General features: G+C 39.1%; 2 protein-coding genes across 3 annotated transcripts in view; one reads left to right on the top strand and one right to left on the bottom strand.

Moving 5' to 3' along the window:
• Positions 1 to 20,568, top strand: part of CMSS1 (cms1 ribosomal small subunit homolog) — a 397,814-nt gene that overhangs the window by 126,385 nt on the left and 250,861 nt on the right. The window lies entirely within an intron of this gene.
• The window catches only part of LOC116752733 (filamin A-interacting protein 1-like), a 63,511-nt gene that overhangs the window by 16,102 nt on the left and 26,841 nt on the right, over positions 1 to 20,568 (bottom strand). For both annotated transcript variants that reach the window (XM_032629474.1, XM_032629476.1), the window contains exons 2-3: positions 3,075 to 3,327; positions 2,159 to 2,332 (exon numbers count right to left, since the gene is read on the bottom strand). In XM_032629474.1, coding sequence (XP_032485365.1) covers positions 2,159 to 2,332; positions 3,075 to 3,317 — 417 coding nt within the window. In that variant the 5' untranslated portion in view covers positions 3,318 to 3,327. The remainder of the gene's footprint in view (positions 1 to 2,158; positions 2,333 to 3,074; positions 3,328 to 20,568) is intronic.

The raw sequence follows: 20,568 nt of genomic DNA, 5'->3' as shown, positions 1-20,568 counted from the left end.
ATCTTTTTTAAGGTAACTTTTAGTATAGAAGCCTAGGTTGGAAAGGAATAGGAGGTTAAAACTGTTCTGAGCTCTGAGTTTTTCCCTCCCTCTCTCCCCATCCACATCCTTTGTTCTAGCTTGCAGGCGTCCACCTTAAGTCAGTGTTCCTAACATATGACATAGCTGAGAACAGTTTGTTTTTCTAAGATATTTTGCCTTATGACTAGATAAATCCCCTTTAGTTTACCCTAGACATGGTTGAGATTTCTCGCATTTTTTAAAAAGAACATTCTGAGGAAAATAAAAGGAGGAAGATAGAGGAAAACAAAATAATAAATTTTTAGCATGCACATCCTTACCCTGATGTAATTAGGGTGCCCCCTGGTATGGTCTTAGTGGGAACACCCCACTTTATTTCTTTTCTTCAGCCCTATCTAGGGACTCCTAGTCAGAATTTCCCTTTATTGTTTATTTTCTGGATATCCCCTCTCACCCATTACTTCCTAGATAGAGGAAAAGGGTAGGCAACTGGGTTGTTGGGTAGATAGAATTGTAGGGCCTTCAAGGAACTGGGAGAGACTGGTAGCTGAGGAGAGAAATCTATCAGGGGGAAGTAGGCAAGAGAAGAAAACGGACAAATCATGGAGATGGGAATGTAAGAAGTGTGTGTGTGTGTGTGTGTGTGTGTGTGTGTGTGTGTGTGTAGGGGTATCTGTTGGTTGAGTAATCAAGGAAGGTTGGATTCATAAAGCAGGGCCAAATATGGGTAACTTTTAGGGACACTTTGCAGAGTTAGGATTGCAAGCATTTGCAGAGAGGGTGTTTCCAGTTTTGCCTGTGTACAATAGAATTATTTACTTACAAAAGTAACTAAAGCTTTTCCTACTGATTTCGGGATAAGTTTGGAATTATTCTGTTTCATTTTACTCTGAAATGTTGAGGGGTTGTGCCATTTGTGGAGTTTTGTGAGTATATGTTCAGTGATAATTAACTTGCATTTGCACTTATACTGGTTGGGGAATTTGTGCTTAATGCTGTTTCACAGTCACTGTGTTGGGAGCCAGAATACAGTTTTAACACTATTGACTTGAATGAGGCTTCGGCTCCTCTTGTTTAAAATTTGGATTAAAGCGCAATCAACAGACTTTGGGTGGTCTCATCCTCACCCTCACCCCTCAGAGAAGCAGATCCATATGACCAAACTCTTTCACAATTTGGCAAGATGGTAGGCTTCTGTCATGAGACACTCAAGACAAGAATAGCAAGGACATTAGAGGTCAGTCCTGAGGTAGGTTGCCAGAGCATATGTGGGGGAAATTTGCCCAAAATTTGCTTTCACTCTCTCTAGCCTTAACTTATGCTCCTAGTTGTTTACTTTTTATAAAAATGAAAAATTATGAAATTTTCCATTTTGGTCTCAGAAGAAAATAGAAGAATAAAATAAGGATGCCAAGGAGTTTCAGAAATATCAGCAAGTAAAAGAGCAAGCAGTGCTGTATCTTTGTGCCATGATGGCCATGTTGAGACTGTTCATCTTTGCTGTTGTCATTGTTGGGCATACTTGGTGGGAGAAAAGTCTTTACTGTCATTAAACTTTTGAAGGAAAAGAAGTTATGTGTTCATCTAAAATGTATGCTTTCTAAAATTCTGTTTCCTGGATAATTCTTCAGATCGTTTCCATTCATGCTCAGAATTTCTATGACATAATACTTCAGTGTTTTCAAAGAAATTAACTTCTATGGTTAAACTTTATCTGTTTTTTATTATTGCCTTCAGATCTCCAAAAGAAGTGCAGATTCCTCTGTGTGTGTGTGTGTGTGTGTGTGTGTGTGTGTCTGGGTCTGAGTGTGTATGTCTGTGTGTATCTGTGTGTGTCTGTGTGTCAATGTGTTTATACAAGAGGGAAAGAGGGGGAGAGAGCAAAAGAGAGGAATTCTCTTGGATTTGTTAGGTTTTAGTCTGATGTCAAGAAACAAACCCAGTGGGAACATCCCATCCATGATTTATTCTCCTTTTCTTTCCTGTAGAGCTTGTAGTATTTATCTACCTGGGGTAGATTTTAAACATACAACTATAAATAATCGAAAAAGGAGTTACATGTCCTGCTCACCTGCCAGGCCTAGTGCTTTACTGGCTGGTGAGCTTACTCGGTACACACCCCTGATGTGATACATACCTCATTCATTGGTTTCTCATAGATGTCCTCCTGCCAAGGGGCAGATTTTGCTTGAAAAGCATCTCGCTGGAGAGCTTCTAGCACCTTTTTTGGAGTGACAAACCCATACTGAGCTTCCAGCAAAGCCAAGTCCATTTTATCAGCCTTTAAAATGCCTATGACTTCATCTCGAGCCTGCAGGAACAAAAAGCATTTCAGAAAGCCCACTTTATCTACCAGCAGTCTCTGCAAGTGATTTCTTGTGTAGTTGAGTATTTTTTCTCTTCTCCTTCAAATATAAACAAATCATATTTGGTTATAGCACCTTTTAGAAAAGGTAGCAAAACTATGTCCCTTTACTTCATCCTTCTTACAGTCTAGTTACACATTAATAATGTTTTTAAAAGTGATCACTATACAACATGGGGAGACTCTACATTTTTTATTGTGTTTGACAAGCAGATAACATGATATGCCTCAATGGACTGGCATTTTCATTTTCAGGGATAGGAAATAAGATTCTCCTATATATGTAGCAGCTGTTTTTAGTTTTTTGTATAGATTAATAATGCCAGGGCAAGTCTAGGAGCCAGTTCATGTGAGGTACAAAAGCACCTATTGTTATTTAAACCAGTCCAGAAGTCATCCGCTATTATTGTTACCCATACGTGCCTGTGCACTGAAGCTTGTGAGCAGCATGGGCAGAGGATGTGACCTTTCACAATGTGCATGCCAATCGCATGTCATAACAACAGCCCTTTTAGATGTGATTAATTGCTCTTCGTGCTGCCAGAAGAGAATTCTGTGAATGTGTACTTTGATTTCATGTATATACAAGTATGAAGCACAAATACCTATTTCTGTGGCAGCCACCACACAAAATTCATAAGCAGCCTTCCCCTTGAAGCAGAAGGGGGATAATTCTAACCCAGCTGACCTGCAGTTCTCCCTCCAGAATGCTGAGAAGAAATAATAAGTCGTCTCTTGAGAGGTCTTCTCCTTGGTGGCCATTACCACTGTGTGACTTAGGATATGGAAGCATTGCATCCGACTCACTGGTGGGGTCTTTGTCTTGCTGTCTCTGCTTCATGTTCTCAGGACCTTGGAAACTGTAGTCTTCACTATGTCTTGGAAATTGCTTTTGGGCTGAGCCCTCCGTGTCACTGCTTCTGGAACGCATTCTTTAAGGGCTGGAAAGAAGGAAGACAATTTGTAACTCTTAGTGGAAGTAGAGTTTTAATAAGAGCTCCTATTACTGCTTTGACAAGTCTGCACTCTTGTTATATTTACCACAGCCAAAGACTCGATCTTTCTGAAGTCTACAGCAGAGAAGGGCATTAGCAGATTCATAAATCACAGTCTTATTTACACCTCTGTTTTTAAAATCAACATTTTAAAAAATGTGTTCTGCTTTGATTAAGGCCACTTATGTCCATGGGTAAACAGACTGTGTATTTGAACTTCATCTGCCAAGCATTCCACTTCAGGGACCTGGGTCATACCTCCAACCTAGGCCTAAGTGCTTACATAAGATGTACTTAACGTAATAGTAAAATGGTAAATTTGCTAATTGTTCTAACTTTCTTCAGATTCACGTTATAGTGTTTCCTTGTGGAAGTTTAAAAAGAGTTTTTAAATTTCTTAGCCTTTGGTGCTTTAAGAGACAAGCATCAGAATTACAAAATACTTTGGGTTATTTTGTTATGACAGTAAAGTCTAATATTAAAGGAATGAAGGCTTGGTCCCTGGCTGTATCCTTGACATTCTGCTAAAATTCCAGAGCTGACCTCAGATAAGTCAAGGACTTATATTTAGGACCCTTATCTACAAAATAAGAACACTAGTGCCTATAGTATTTAACCATTATGAAAACAATATAAAATAAATTAATATTTGAGGGACATATTAGTTCCACATCTGATTATATAATTATCCAAATTAATTTACAATAGCAAGATAATTTTTTCCGCCTTCGAGGTTTGTAATGGAAAGAGAAAACATCAAGTGAACTTATAGTCTGCTTCAGTGATGTTCAAGCAGATTGTTAATTTTACTCATTCCTAAAAATCATGAAACTTTCATCATTATTTTTTTAATATTTATTTATTTTCTATGTTTTTTGGCTGTGTCAGGTCTTAGTTATGGCATGTGGGGATCTTTTATTGCGGTGCAGGCTCTTGGTTGTGGTGCGGGCTCTTCGTTGTGGCACGGGCTTCTCTCTAGTTGTGGTGCCCAGGCTCCAGGGCACGTGGGCTCTGTAGTGGCGGCACTCAGGCTTAGTTGCCCCGTGGTATGTTGGATCTTAGTTCCCCGACCAGGGTTGGAACCCGTGTCCCCTGAATTGGAAGGTGGATTCTTTACCCCTGGACCACCAGGGAAGTCCCTTTCATCACTATTGGTACATTGCTTTTCATTTGTAATAATATTTCTTTAAAAATCTGGAGGGAATTCCCTGACGGTCCAGCGCTTGGGACTCTGCGCTTCTACTGCAGGGGGCATGCATTCGATCCCTGGTCTGGGAACTAGGATCCCACATGCTGTGCACAGCGTGACCAAAAAAAAAATCTGGAAAGGTCAAGCATACAGAAAAGTATGGAAATATAATTAATCACTACATGCTAGCACACAGATTTGTAAAATCCTAATGTACTATATACATTAGAAAACAGTTTTTTAAGTAAAATATTGATATTATCGATATAGTAGAAGTCCCTATGTACCTCTTCCTTAACCCACTCTATACCCGCCCTACCCCAGAAGTAACCATCTTGAATTTGGTGTTTATTATTCCCACGCATGTTTTATACTTTATACTTTTAATGCATGTGTATATATTGCTGAGCAATATATAGTATTGCTTTGCAGATTTTCAAACCTAATGTAAATACAGCATATTGAACGTATCATTCTGAAAATGTTTTTTCATCCTATATTTTGGAGATTCTTTCTTGCTGCATTTTACTTATTTTACGTATTTAACTGCTATATAGTATTGCATTATATGAATAGGCCACCATTTACTTATCTATTTTACTGTTGATGGATGTTTAAATAGTTTACTTTTTTTAGTATTAGAAAAAATGCAGCTGTGAACATTCTTGTGCATTTTTTTTTTCCTGTGAACATCCATTTCTTCAGGTAGTATTCTTTACAGCATAGGAATGGGATTTTGGCTCTCCTAAATGGAGTACCAATTTATAGCAGAGTGTAAGAGTTCTCATTGCTGTGTATCTTCATCAATGCTTGCTATTAGGGAATTTATAATTTTTACCAATATGGTAAGTGAAATGGTATCTGACTTTTTAATTGGTATTCTATAACTAATGAGAGCAGGCATCCTTTTATGTGTTTAGAGCCCCTTTGAATTTCTTCATAAATTGCTTGTTCATAGTCTTTGCCCATTTTTCTTTTGTATTATTTGTCTTTTTCTTATGAATTTGTAGGAATTCGTTACATACTCTATAAATAACTGTTTTGTTGATTATATGTTTTGATGTTATCTTTTCTGGTCTGTAGCTTACATTTTCACTTTGTGTCTTTTGTGGTATAGAAGTTTTACGTTTTAATTTAGTCAAGTTTATCAATTTTTAAATCAGTTCTTTTCTTTATAATTTGCATTGGAAAGCAAAATTTGAACAGTGGCAGTATAAAAGAATGGCTAAGACCATGGACTCTGGAACCACTCTGCCTGAGTTCAAATCTCTCCTCCATTACTTATTGGCTATAAAACTCTGGACAAGTTACTTAATACCTCTGTGCCTTTCTCATCTGTAAAATGAGGATGATAGTAGTAGTATATTTATAACCTGAAGTTGGTGTGAGGATTAACTGAGTCAACACGTCACATGTTTGCAACATACCTCATACAAAATTGTCACTCAATAAACATTAGCTTTTATTATTAACTTTATTTTTATTCCCCCAATTTTATAGTGTTTCTCTATTACCTTTATAGTTAGAAAAACTTTTCAAGAATTGAAGCAAGTTTATTTGATTACCTCTTTCATCTAATGAGTTGTGAGCCGTGAATAAAGGGAGAAATAAAAGAAGAATGAAAGAATGGCTTTGTGTCTTTCTTGGGTACTGTGTTTAAGAAGTGACTCTTACCACTCCCAGCTTGCTGGCACCACTTGAGAAACCTGAGTGTAGAACAGTTTAGGAACCTTGAGGACTTCACAGCCAACCAGCTAAGCCTCCATTCATCTCTCCACCCATCCTTCAACAAGCATTTATTGAAGGCCCACTGTGTTTCATGCACTAAATTGGTTATTTATGGTGTGGCTTCCTTACTTCCCTTAATACAAGTGATATATTTTCAAATGTAAGGTTTATGGAAATAGTTCGTAAATCTGGGATCATGAAAAGTGCACTGAACTAGACAGAAGTCATGTGAAAAGAATTCTGTCACAAATCAGCTATCGGATTAGTTAAGACACTGACCCTCTCTGAGGGCAGTGCCCTGAATCGTGAAGTGAGGAGGGGGTGAGGAGGTGATCTCTGTGGCCCCCTTTCTCCTGGGATGTATAACGATTCTTGCCACTGTGCCTTTCTTTTAGCATAGATTATCAATAGTATATTTAAAAGACATGGGTTTGTGGGTCTGCATCGTATAGGAAATCCACAGAAATCTAAATGCTACATATGGACTACATATGGACCTGTGACTTTTGATTTTCACCAGAGGAGAGATCACAGGTAAAAGACAATGCTTAAGGAAATAATCCCAGCAATAATTTTCAACTGAGAATTTTCAGTAGCCTCATCATAACAATCAGGATGTAAAAGCAGAACTTGAAGGTGTTTATTGCCTTACGTGTTTATTATTTACATACTTTATTTGTCAGTAACAAACCAACTATCAAGTGATACTAGTGGGACACCCTGCCTTGAAGTTACAATGTCCATCTGGAGAAATTTAAAACATTCATTTTCAAAATTTTAACAAGTCACATAATGTGTTTTCTCTACAACTCATGTTCTTTCTTACTTCCCTCCATCACACATTTATTTACTCTATTAGACGCTGGAGTTAGACAGTGATGGTGGTGATGGTGGTGGTAATGATGATGACAGCTAATACTTACTGAGCAGTTACTACCTGCCAGGCATTCTTCTAAGCATTTTACATTTATTAACTCATTCAATTCTTATAACAACCCTATGAGGTAGGGAATATTATTATCTCCATCTACAGCAAAGAAATGGAAGCACAGATGAAGGTTACACAGCTAATAAGAGGCAGAACTGGGATGTGAATCCAGGCAACCTGGCTCCAGAATCTGTGCTCTTAAAAATCATGTGTCATGGGCTTCCCTGGTGGCGCAGTGGTTGAGAGTCCGCCTGCCGATGCAGGGGACACGGGTTCGTGCCCCGGTCTGGGAAGATCCCACATGCCGCGGAGCGGCTGGGCCCGTGAGCCATGGCTGCTGAGCCTGCGCGTCCGGAGCCTGTCCTCCGCAACGGGAGAGGCCACAACAGTGAGAGGCCCGCGTAACGCATAAAAAAAAAAAAAAAAAAAAAAAAAAAAAAAAAAAAAAAAAAATCATGTGTCATGCTATTATTATACTGTACTGCCAAAGACAGATGGCTATAGACACCCTGTCTGAAATGGATACAGACACCATGTGTGAAAAATGCTTATAGCCTTGCTGAAGAGATTACTTATCAATAATTACAATACAGATGAACAGTGGTCTGTGGCAGTAGTTGTCACTGACTCTCCCCTACGTAGCCAAGGAAGGATTTATTTATTTGAGAAAAGCAAAGACATAGAAGGAGTACATTTTTATGTAGGGATAGAAGGTTGAGGATATATAAGATTTACGACTGTGGAAAACCCCATTATGTGTGTATTTATGTGTTTATAAATAATATTCCTATACTAGCATATTAATATATGCTATGTACCTTATGAAAACATATTCAAAAAGGAAAAATATTAATAAAAAAATAAGATATCTAATTATTTTTCTCCCACCCCATTGGATTGTCTTAAACACCTCAGAAAGATCATTGCTCTGGCCTATAGGAGTAATGGAAGGTTGTTAATGTAGACCAGATATGTTTAAAACAAATAAATATTACATACCACTTTATTTACAGATATGTTCTCACATGAAGGGCAGGGCCATCCATGTCTTCCACCAAATATTAATAGTCTCCATTCATATGTCTCATAGGGTTTCTGACCTGATGCTTCATAACTAATGGCTGTTCAACAGAGTGAATGGTTTGCTCTTTCTATTTTGTGGCCTATTCCACAACTTAGATAATATTGCTAAATAACAATGGCTCAAAATTGTATGGGCCACTCTGCATTTTCAGTCATCTTGCAGCTCAGCTGGGTGTGAATGGTCTAAGATGGGCTCACTCCCATATCTGACTGTCAGCTAGTTGGGCTAGATCTCAGCTGGATCATCTCATCTCTGCTCCACATGGGCTTTCAACCTCTGGTAGGCTAGACCAGGCTTCCCCTTATGGTGGTCTCAGGTCAGCATCTCAAGAGTGTGAGACCCCAAGGCCTTATTTTTATTGGTGAAAGAATGGCATGCTAGCCCAAATTCAGGAAGTGGGGAAATAGATTTGCCTCTTGATGGAAGGAGCTGCAGAGTCACATTGCAGAGGATGGGGAAGACTTAGTTAACTGCAGCCATCTTTGAAAAACTCTAGGTCTGTCACACTTACAGATTCAGACTTCTGTGAAAATCAAATAAAAATCTAATTTAAAAGAGGGGTAAAATATATTTGGTTCTTTACTTCTTTTAGTTTCCTGGAAGCATAAGTTTATTTCTATGATTTCTGTGATGCATTCCTGTGCTTTCCTCTTACCCACATATTCATATGTGGAAAAATAGCCTACTGATAAGAATCAACTTGTATTCTGCTACTAATCAATAAGGATTCCTCTAACCACCATTAATCTTATCCAAGGTATGCCTTCCAGAATTCCAAGATAATATAAGTTTCTATTTAGCAGGGTAGCTTGCTAAGCATTGCTCATAAGTAGTGCTCTTTGAGTTTAAGGCAACCCTGAACTGCTACAGAAAACTGAATGGTTCTCTGTATATGTTCTATCTTCCCTCACCTCATTCTTTTTTTTTTTGAGTTAAAGTTGATGTACAATATTATATGTTACAGGTGTACAATATAGTGATTCATAATTTTTAAAGGTTATAGTCCATTTATAGTTATTATAAAATATTCGCTATATTCCCTCTCACCTCATTTTTAAAGTGAGTTGAGTGAAATCTGCCAGGAGAGCACAGATCATTTGCCAATGATGATATTTATAAGCGATAAAAAAGGAATGACCTGAAACATTTTTATACCATGTTTATTCTTTTAAAATTGATTAGAGTTTTTCTGAAACCACCAGTCTTCTTTGAGGGCTAGGGAAAATAGCATCAACATTCTTGCTGGCTCTCACACTGAGTTTGTGAACAGACCCATCGTGTGCAGACTTCTGGTCTACTGAGGAGTGTGTCTCGTCATGTTTACAATGGTGGAGTTTCCTTGCCCTTCTGCCAACAACCACAAAATGATCAGTAATGAGAAGTAATTAAGTATCAAGTGGAAGAAAACACAGACATGAATTTCATGATACTCTCATGCTTTGTATTATCAGTGACTTCATTGTTTCTCTTGGCAAATTTTTAATGCATTTGTGCTTGGCCTTGCATACTGAGGAAAAGAAAAATTTTGTAATGGCAACAGTGGTTTGGGATTTTCAGGTTACAAAGAAAAAAAAAAAACAGAATGGAAAGTTGCTTTTGCTTATACCAAATAATGATGCCTTACTCCTTTCATAAAGTGTCGGTAGTGACATAATGCCTGATGGTTTTGCAAGGAGAAAACCTGCTTAGTTGTCAAATTTAATACAGCCTAATGTGTTGATTATCTGTGACTCTCAGAGCCATAGAATGGCAGCCTTGAGGACTGTAAGAGAGCGATAGACTGGGAATCAGGAAACATGGCTTCTGATCTCAGCTCTGCTTTTAATTAGCAAAGCTCTGGTTGTCACTTGTAAAATGAGGATATTAGTCTAGGTTGGCCCCGTGAGGTCATTCAGTATGAAACAAGGACCAGGGGTTCTTTGCCTTGACCTCTACCTTGTTCCTTACTCCCCAGTGGGTCCCCCTGACTGCAGGATTTACGCCTGAGACTAGATGATCTCTGAGGTCCCGGGACTTCCCGCTTTAGAATTCTCTGCTTCTCTGTTGTCTTGTATCTATGGATACAGATACAGTGTAGTTGGCCCTGAGAAGCGGATTCTACTTTATTTTCCTATGTGGTGACCTCGGTCAGTTTTTCTTTGGCTTAAGCTGGTTAAAATCGTAGTGTATCTTGGTAAGGATGTGTTCATGAAGAAGAAGGACTAGTAGAGAATTTGCAATTATTTACTTAATTTAGTTACAGAAAATGACCAAATGTCAATTGAGGCCTATTCTACCTACCACCTTCCCCCAATATACATGCCCATAGCTAACTCTTTACTGTAAAAATTGAATTTTCTTAATCATTCTTTATTAATCTTTAGATAGCAAAAACTGTTTATTGTATATAATTGAGCACTAAACATAATTTAGTCTCTGTGTACCTGTTTATTTTCATGTTTGAATGGTGGAAAGAGGATATTTTGCTTGTATAAAAGAACTTCAGAAAGGTTCAGTGAAAGAAATTGGTTTTGGTCTTCATCATTTACTATGATGTTGAGGTAACCAATCAAAACTACTCCAATTTAAAGAAGAAAGTAATAATAATGGTAGCTTACATTAAATTCAGTACTTAACAAATACAAGTCTGTTCTAAATGCTTTCTTTTGATTAACTCATTTAGTCTTCTTAAAAACTGTTGTTTATCTCCATTTTGCAAAAGAGGAAACTGAGGCTTGTAGCTGTTAAGTAACTTGCCAAAGGTCGTACTGCTACCAAGTGGCAGAGCCAGGTCCTAACTTGGACAGTCTGGTTCCAGAGTCCAGCAAATCACTATGCTGTATCTACCTAGGGTTTTATAAGAAGGCATACATAGTAAAGGAAAAAATCCTGGTTCAACATTAAGTTATTCAACATTTATGAAGTACCTACTATGTCAGTTATCATATTAGCCAATTTGTGCAAGCTTATTTTTGTATCTGGACTAATGTCCCTTTTGTTGATATGGGTACAGTTAATTCTGGCTACCCAGAATTATACAAAAATCTGAAAAATATGAAGTCACAACTCCCTGGCCCTTTCAGCAATTGGTCCATTCAGTAAAGATGTTTTGTTTTCATGCATTATTTATGTGCAGAAACTTAACTGAATGCATTGTTATTCTTAAACTTTAAAGGCCACAAAGTGGCTTTTCTCAGCCACTTTGCTGGCATCTTGGGGGAAGGCAGGAGGTATCGCATAAGAGAAAGACTATGAGATTGTGGGATCAGATGGATCTGGGCTTTAATTGCTGCTTCAGTATGTTAGCTCTGTGGCCTTGGACAACCTACTCTACCTCTGTGAGCCTTCAAATGTAAAATGGAGATAATGGTACCTGGTAATGGGTTTATTGTTCATGCTCTGTGAGCTTAGGGCCCCTGTTGTTCATGTCTGTCTCCTCAGTGTTCAACAGAGTTGTAACTCATCAGGGATTCATTTGAAAGACTGAATCATGCAGTCCTCAACAGAGCTGACTGGCTGTAAGTAGGAACTGCCTCATGGTAAAAATGATTCATCTGTGAACCACTGGCTAGAAATTCAGAAAAATGGTACTGAGAATCTCATAGAAGTAGCTGGAGTGTACAGAAGTAGCTAATGTGTATGGACCTCTTACTACATGCCCGGCACTGTTTTAAGTGCTTTGTGTATATTATTTAATCTTAAAGACTTTTAGCCTGTAGTAAAGATTGTAGGAAAGGGCTTGGTAAAGGTAGGCTAAGCGTGGAGACTCGTGGGAGACATCAAAGACAGGGAAATTAATATCAAAATCAGGGTAGTGCTGGTACCTACACAAAGTTCAGTGTGTGTGTGTGTGCGCTCACGCGCGTGCACACGTGCATGCACACACATGTGCGTGGAGAAGGGACACTGGATCCCCAAGACTAACTAGAAAATTCTTGTTAATGTCACCGAATTTTGAAAACTTTTATCATATATACCCTGACTTTTCTCTCTCTCTCACCCCCACCTCCCTGAGTACACTCTCACATGCATAAAATGAGGTGAACATCCGCTGCATTCCTCCTTTTTATTTGACAGCACCTTAAACAGTCATTAGTTCTGTTTTTGTGTATGTGACGTTTTATAAAGTGGTCTTATTTTAACTTGTTTGGTAGGAAATTTGAGGGATGAATTGTTTTGATGGCAAGATGGCTGCATAATGCAGGGTGAGTCTGTGCTAACTGTAGGATGCTCTTCACCAAGGGACAAACTTGGAAGGGATTCAGTGCCTTAAGTTTGAACGTGCTTAACATCCCACACTTGCTGAATTTAGAGAGCAGGCTGCCGGCTAGCTTTACATTTCCACTTGGATTTCCCCCTCTCTCTCCATGGAACCATAAAGCTATAACTTAGTTCCCTGGAAGGGGAATGGAAAGAGATGTAGTAAGGTTATATGGGGTGCTCAGCAGAGCTGGTTGAGCCCTTAATATTAACAGTCTCATGGTAAATGTGATTCGTCTATGAAAATACTGGCTATAAATAGATGTTAACAGTGCTCAGTTGCAAATCAGCCATGCTGTGCTTGCATGGCCACATTAGGGAAAAAAATCCTGTTGAGTATTTTATTTGGTTTCTCTTAAAATGAAAAAATAAAAAGTTCGTTTCCTTTTATTGCCCTAGTCACCCACATTTGAAGAGACTAAATTCAGCCAGCTGCAGTAAAGCTATCTGATGGCTAAAAAAAGACACATTGAAAACCAGATAACCTAATTTAGCAATGGTACCCTTTATCTTTTTCTTCCATTTTCAGTAAAAATCATTGTAACATACCCTTACTGGTGTTTTTACTTGTAGGGAGGGCATGGATAGGGCTTCAGAGAGGGGAACAGAACTTGGGGATCTGTGATTCAGGTCCATATTCTTAAGAATTCTGAGTCCTAATAGAAAGTCAAGGTTTCTTTCAAATCAAGTATGAGGTTCAGAAGGCAGTGTAGTCATCTCATCTATCCCCATAGTATCAGGCACTAAGCATTTTCTATGCCCATCTACTCCGTTGTTATACAGCTCTCAGTGTCTGAAAGTGCTTCCTTATGAGCTGAAATCCAGCTCCCAGGATCTTTATTCATTTATCCTTCTTCTGTCTCCAGAGCTAAGTCAGGCAAGACTACTTCTCTTGTCACACTGTGGTCCTTCAGTGGGAAGGGCTCTATTCTTTTTTCCAGATGTAATACTCAGTTTCTTTAACCACCACTCTTCATACTATGTGGTCTAGTCTCCTTCACCCAACACACCATCTCATGCACACATTTTGATTATACCCCTTTAGACCTACTCTTCATTAGGCCGGGTGTTTCTTAAAGAAATGCATGGAGTTGGGCGTGATTTCCCAGATATTAAACACAACTAAAGCAGTGAAATGGTAAGAGTATATACTTAAGGAAGAGCTCAGTAAGTCTTCTGATATTGGATCTCAGTTGGAATGTTAAGTATAGATCAAGACATTTGATAGTAGGCATTTAATGAAGACTTATTTCCAGTTTCACTTATCAGGTAAGTGCTTGTAATACCTTTCATGTGTACATTGATTGTTATATCAGTAAATAGGTAATTATTCACCCTGTTTTTCAGGAGGAGGAATTTGAGCTTCAGAAAGCTTAAATAACTTTGACTAATAAACCTTGGACCAGAAATGAAAACTTAGGCCTTCTGACACCCCTTTCTCTCCAGGCTCATGCTAGATTAATCAACACTTGCACTTTTTTTAAGCTTGAATGTGTTCTTTGGTTGTTTGTCCATGAAGTGCTATAGTCAGAGAAGCTGCTAGGCTGTAGATACAGGATAAACAGCCTGCCAATGGGGTCTAATAGTACAGACTTACATCATGGCTTTTCTTAGCTGTGTGTTCTGAAGAAAGGACAAAAAGAAATATAAAAATCTCAGAGTATAAATAGTTGATTTATCTGAGTTTTCCATTACAAATCAGTGGCTCTTTAAAGATTCTTTTCTCATTTAAGGTTGACACAGGGCTGGGAATGTTTTCCAGATCTTTGTGGAATAAAACCAAAGAAGAAAATTATTTTCATATAGTCCAAGTTAGCTTTAAATGCATTTTAAAATGCCACAGTCCCAGCACTAGAACAGAGCTCTTGAAAATCATATGATTCTTTTAAGAGTTTTCAAACTACATCACTTTTCATATTTCTTCCAACTCTGCTCTCTGTTTTTTCTTACAAGCACGGTGATATTGAGCCAGTCACTTAACCTTTCTATTCTCTTTGAATTTTTGTCTCTTTGGCTCTTGGAACCAGTTTCCTCCAATCCCCTTATTCTGCCACTGAGGCCTGTTGAAGTTAACTGATGTGCCCATGGTCATGCCCAGAGCCAGCACCAGAACCCACATCTCTTGCCTACAGCTCTGTTGCTGTTTCCATAGCAACACTACATGTTCATAGGCCAACCCCTACTTCTTCCAACCCTAGAAAGATGTGAATCTTAAAAGATAAAAATGCATCTTTAGAGTGGTTAAGAATCCGCCTGCCAATGCAGGGGACATGGGTTCGAGCCCTGGTCCGGGAAGATCCCACATGCCACGGAACAACTAAACCTGTGCTCCACAACAAGAGAAGCCACCGCAATGAGAAGCCCGCACACCACAATGAAGAGTAGCCCCTGCTCGCCGCAACTAGAGAAAGCCCGCATGCAGCAGCGAAGACCCAACACAGCCAAAACTAAACTAATTAATTTTTTGAAAAATGCAACTTTCGAGAACCTGAAGTCTCCCACAAATTTTTGTTGGCTTTCTCAACCTCTTCTTCACCCATTAATTGACTAATAAGTCACCCTGAGTGCCTTCAGGCCTCCTCTTGGCTAGACCAACCTAGCATAATAAAGAGCTCAGAGGTGAACAGGAGATTCAGATATCAAGAGTTGCCATCTATAAATTCCAAATGACAGCTTTCCTTTCTCTTCTTTTATCTAAGGACCTGTGACTGGAATAGACAGATTGTGTGTTACAGAAAAAATGTTGCAACTGGTAAAGTCCCAGGGCAGTACTTGACCTTGCAGCCATTTTGCTTCTCCTTTCCCACATCTTCCCATATTCAGTCTATCTTCCTGTACTGGGGAACAGTTCCTTCCTGGCCTCCCAGGTATTTGAGTCTAGTCCGATACATTTATACTTACTAAGGGAAAAGAAGGAAACTAACTTTTGTAAAGCTCCAATTATCTGCCTGATAATATGATTTATGCTTTCTATTCTTTATATCTTTTTTTAAAAGTTCAGACACATAGAGTTGGTATTATTCTCCTTATTTTACAGATGAAAAAAACAGACATTGAGGAATTCACAGTTTAGTGTTGTAGAAATATAGGTTCAAGACTAAATACAAAATACCAATAAATACTATAAATAATGTCCAATGTACAAAGTGTTTTGGGAGCATTTGAGAGGAAATGTCTAACTGTGCCAAAGGGACTTAGTGAAAGCACCTCAGAGGTAGGTTGGGCCATGGAGGATAAGAGTATACGGCTCATATGTACAGGTTGAAGGTGGATGAAAAACAGCATGTGGCAAATGTCGAGTTATTCCTTATGGCTGAAGTAAAGGAGAAGACCACCAGCAAAATTTGAACATGTATGCTATGTATTAGATGATAATAAAAAGTTATTGTTAATTTTGTTAATGTATCAATGACATCGTATTTACATGAGAGAATGTCCTTTTCTTTTTATTTTTCTAGATACATAATGAAGTATCTTAGTGTGAAATGACATGATGTCCTGGGCTTTACTTTTAAATATTTCAGAAAAAATGAAGGCAGAGGGTAGAGGAGAAATAAGTATGGCAAATTATTAAGGGTTGTTGAAAGGTGGGTGAGTACATGGTCTTTGTTATATTCTTTTTACTTTCTGTATATTTGGAAATATTCATGATAAAAGATTTAAATAGAAAGCACCAGAGACATAGTGTTGGATACATAAACATTTTAAGAAGGTGTTCTCTTTAAAGGGGGGACAAAAGGTGCAAAAGGAGTGAGGTAGAGAAAAGAGACAGAAGACACTAATCTTTGGGTGTCCGGCAGAGACAGAAAAGCAGAAAACTGAGCTGTGTCTCAAGAGCCAAGAGAGAGGGGTTTCCCTGGTTGTGCAGTGGTTAAGAATCCTCCTGCCAATGCAGGGGACATGGGTTTGAGCCCTGGTCCAGGAAGATCCCACATGCCACAGATCAGCTAAGCCTGTGCACCAAAACTACTGAGCCTGCACTCTAGAGCCCACAAGCCACAACTACTGAGCCCGTGTGCCTAGAGTCTGTGCTCTGCAACAAAAGAAGCCACCACAATGAGAAGCCCGTGCACCACAACGAAGAGTAGCCCCCGCTCTCCGCAACTAGAGAAAGCCCACGTGCAGCAACAAAGACCCAACACAGCCAAAAATAAATACATTAAATAAATAAATTTATTAAAAAAAAAAAAAAAAGAGCCAAGAGAGAAAATGATTTCAAGGGGCAGAGAGCTGCTGTAACTTCATTTTAACAACATTGCCACTGCTCAGAACAGTTTTGGCACTCTACTTTTGGAATTTTCATTTTTTGGAATATCCCTCAGCCATGGCAAAATCTGGTTCATTGAAGGTGAATTTGACTTCTGACAACAGGGAAAAGTTCCTTGGAACTAAAGCTAGTGAATCAAGTCAGGATTTGGGTCAGCTAATACTGTTTTTGGTCAGAGAACCAATTGTGACCTTAAAATAATGAGATTGGTTTTTGTATGTGAACTTTGCATGGATTTTGAAGACATTTCCAAAATGTGTCAGGGAAAACTTTTGACAAAATGACACAAATGGATTTCTAACTTAGAGCTTTTGTTTTGTTTTTAATATTCCATCTACTTTAGTTTTATGTCAAATCTTTGGTGTCCTGAAGCTTCTGGTTGTTTTCTAAAATCCCAATGTAAGCAAAAAAGTAGGAGACAGCATGGTATATGGCAGGGGAAAGAGTGCAAGCTCTGGAGCTGGCCAGCCAAGTTACAGTCCTATCTCCATCCCTACACGCTGTCCAATTTGGGGCAAGTTACTTCACTTCTTCGGGACTCAGTGTCTTTGCAGGGTTGTTGGGAGGATTTGAGATCATATGTATAAAATGCTATGCCCAGTGCCTGACATATGACAGGAACACATAACTTATCTTGGTGTAGACATAATGATACAATTTTATCTCTTCGTTCATCAAACATACCTTCCCTCTTGGGACATCAAGTGAGATAGGAAAATAAATAATGGATTTTTGCCTATTAGCATCATGAGGAGAATATATTACTCAGCCTTACATCACTGAAGGCAAGGGGAGTTCTTTTAGTCAGTACTAAACTTGTATTTTCAGAGTGTGTGTTATTTTGTCCCTTGCCAAGATGGAGATTGGCAAGCTGAAGAAATTGGAATTTGGCCAGGAACCGGTGCCTGTTATTTAGCAGAGAGGTGATAGGGAACTATGATCCTGCCAGTTTGGAGGGACTTAACATGAAGTGACTGGCTTCTCGGTCTAAACGGGCCATAACTGTTCTGAACTAGAGGACGAAGCCTGCTGATTCAAAGGGCTAGGCTCACCCAAGCTCTTACTGGTGTGCCTCTTTCACCAATCAGGACTTTAAAAATCTTCTCTAATACCATAGCAACATGAAATTTACTGTCTTCCTGGCCAGGTACTCTACTGAAGCATTTTAAATATACTGTTCCCTTTGATACTGAAAACAATATATCAGGCAAATACTACTACTAACCTGTGCTTTATTGGAAAGTTAAATTGAAAGATGTAAAGTCAGTCTGCCCAAGCCACAGAACACTATGGCAGAGCAGGAACTCCAGCTGCCTTTAGAACCCACCCAGTCTTCGCAAGCTTATGTTCTACTGCCTGAGTTCTTTCTCATTCGGAATAATGATTTGTTTAAAGGTGGGAGAGAATGCTCCACAGCAATCATGGTATAGCTTTGACTACACTGGCAAAATCAAAGAAGGCCAGAGCCCTTTCACCAAAGACCTGCATCATGAAGTAGTGAGAGAAGAGAACATAGAGAACACCAGGGAGTAAGAAAAAATACCAAGGCTTGGTCAAATCTCAGATGAGGGCACAGTGTCAGTCAAGTTCATGCTCCTTCACTGTTCTCCATTATTCAGTTCATTCTGGGTGGTAGCAAGGGAGTTATACAGCAGGAGGTCTGCTTAAGGCAGAAAAGCATCAAGGAGCATCCAAAAGCATCTAGAAAACCACATGCAGCAGGGTGAACACTTGGCCTAGATAGTGTGGCCTGGGCTAGATCCTATGAATTTGGGTCAAACCAATTATCAGGGTTCTTCTAACTGGTATCAGGGCTCTCCTTGTGTCCTCTAAGAAGGGTCCACCAAGCCCTTTCCCAAGCCCCTAGCCCCATTAATCTTTACGAAGGTGTGCATTTCCAGTGCTCTTTAATTAGGGCAGATCCCTTCCCAGTCCTATTGAATAGATCTGGACACTCCAGAGTACACGGGACTGGGATAGATTGAGCTTGGGGGTTCTACCCACTGTGTGTGGTTCCATATATACCGTTTGTTCGAAAGTACCTATGGCAGCCAAGAGTACGTGTTGACCAAGGAAGGTGGCTTCTGCTAGGAGGTATAAGTAAATAAATGGATATCAGAGCTTACAATTAAGGGGGGTTGGGGGAGAGACAAAGAATCATTACACCCCCTTGAGCATGTTGCTTTGGATATTTTGGTAATGATTATAAAGCATTTACACACAGACTAAACTAAGCTCTTAGTGTTCTTTGCAAGATGGAAAGCTTGCCAAGTCAATTTCAGCATGCAAAGCCCAGACAATTATTCTTTTGGCATTTAGGGGCCGCCCCTGTTTTTGCTGGGGGGTTGGAGGCGGGTAGCCTGTTGACACAGGAAGGCTTTATAAGGAAAAAGAAGACAACTTTACCCTCTACTTTTTAGAAAAGAAACCCCCTGTCAGGGTTCTCAGTCCCTACCTACTTTGCTAAACCTCTTTCACAGAGCCAACAGAAGAACCCCTTGGGCTCAGAAGTGCCATACACACTTGGGGGCCCACAGCGAATGACTCATTCACGGCTGTTTTCATTTCCTGTACTTAGCACCTCACTGTGAAATTCTGTATTTCTTTTGTGAATGTGTGCATGAAGATGGTTAATAGCTGTATTTCTAGTAATAACCATTGGAAAGACAAAGTTCTTGAGATTATGGCCTTGGTCCCTTATATAATATATACTTTGTGGTAGTGGTTCTCAACCTGTGAACCTGGAACCCCTAGGAACTTTCATAGTTGTCCTAGGGGCCTCCCAGTCATCTTCCAAAAGCATTGTGAGAAACTGAGCGTGATGTGTCTCCAGAATGGAGACTGTCGTGATTGATAGCATGCAAGCCATTTAAATGTTTTCTGAATTTGTTGTAGGCTTTTGTGGCTATATCTTTGTTCAGTCCACGGACAGGAAAAGCTACAACTATCAGTGGGGGATTAAGAAACTTTTTTGTTAGGGAAAAAGAGTTATCCTGGAAAGGATGAGTAAAAAGTGTCTGAACTTCTTTTTTGTAACAGCTAAACAAGAGGCTCCTGTTTTCTTGTTATGGAACCTTTTAGTGCTGTTTCCTGATCTACATGGTTTCATGTCTGGATCAGAATGCCCTGTTTGCGTTTGCAGCTGAGGAGTGGGCTGAAGACATTTGGTCTTTCAAACTGTTGATCTTAAAAACTATAAAGGATGCTTTTCGGTGTTGTTAGTAGTGTCATAAGAGACTCCATGCATCCACCCTACTCTCTTCAGTACAAGTTACCATATGCTGTAATTACTTTCAGGTGAGAAATTACCGCAGTTTAACTTGGTGGTGGCTACATGCTGAAGGCTGGATCCAGAGTACTCTTATTTTTGCCTTTAGTAGAGACTGCTTCTTCCAGCATGTTGGCTATAGTTTTTAAAATAGAAGTTTGCTGGCTGTATAATATAAAACACCAAATTGCCAAGCATAGACACTTTTCTCCCTCAGAAGCGTGTAGCACGTTCATTGCACAGGCACTAACAAATGCTTGCCTTCTGCTGTGAGTGTTGTATTGTTTTTCTTCCTTTCTCCTTTTCTGTCAACATTTCCCTTTTTTTAATAAGAAAAAAAAAGTCCTAATTAAAAAGCAGCATATGTTAAGCACTGAAAATGGGGAACAATCATAAAGAATAAAAAAATTCATCCTTAATCCAACCATGCTCTTCATCTTTTTCTGTAGTGTTTTCCACACTTTCTTGTCTTCTGTATCTGTTA

Source organism: Phocoena sinus, chromosome 4 (assembly GCF_008692025.1).
Source record: "Phocoena sinus isolate mPhoSin1 chromosome 4, mPhoSin1.pri, whole genome shotgun sequence".
Taxonomy (NCBI): Eukaryota; Metazoa; Chordata; class Mammalia; order Artiodactyla; family Phocoenidae; genus Phocoena; species Phocoena sinus.
The sequence above is the reverse complement of the archived record's forward strand: the minus strand, read 5'-3'. Positions and strand labels throughout refer to the sequence as shown.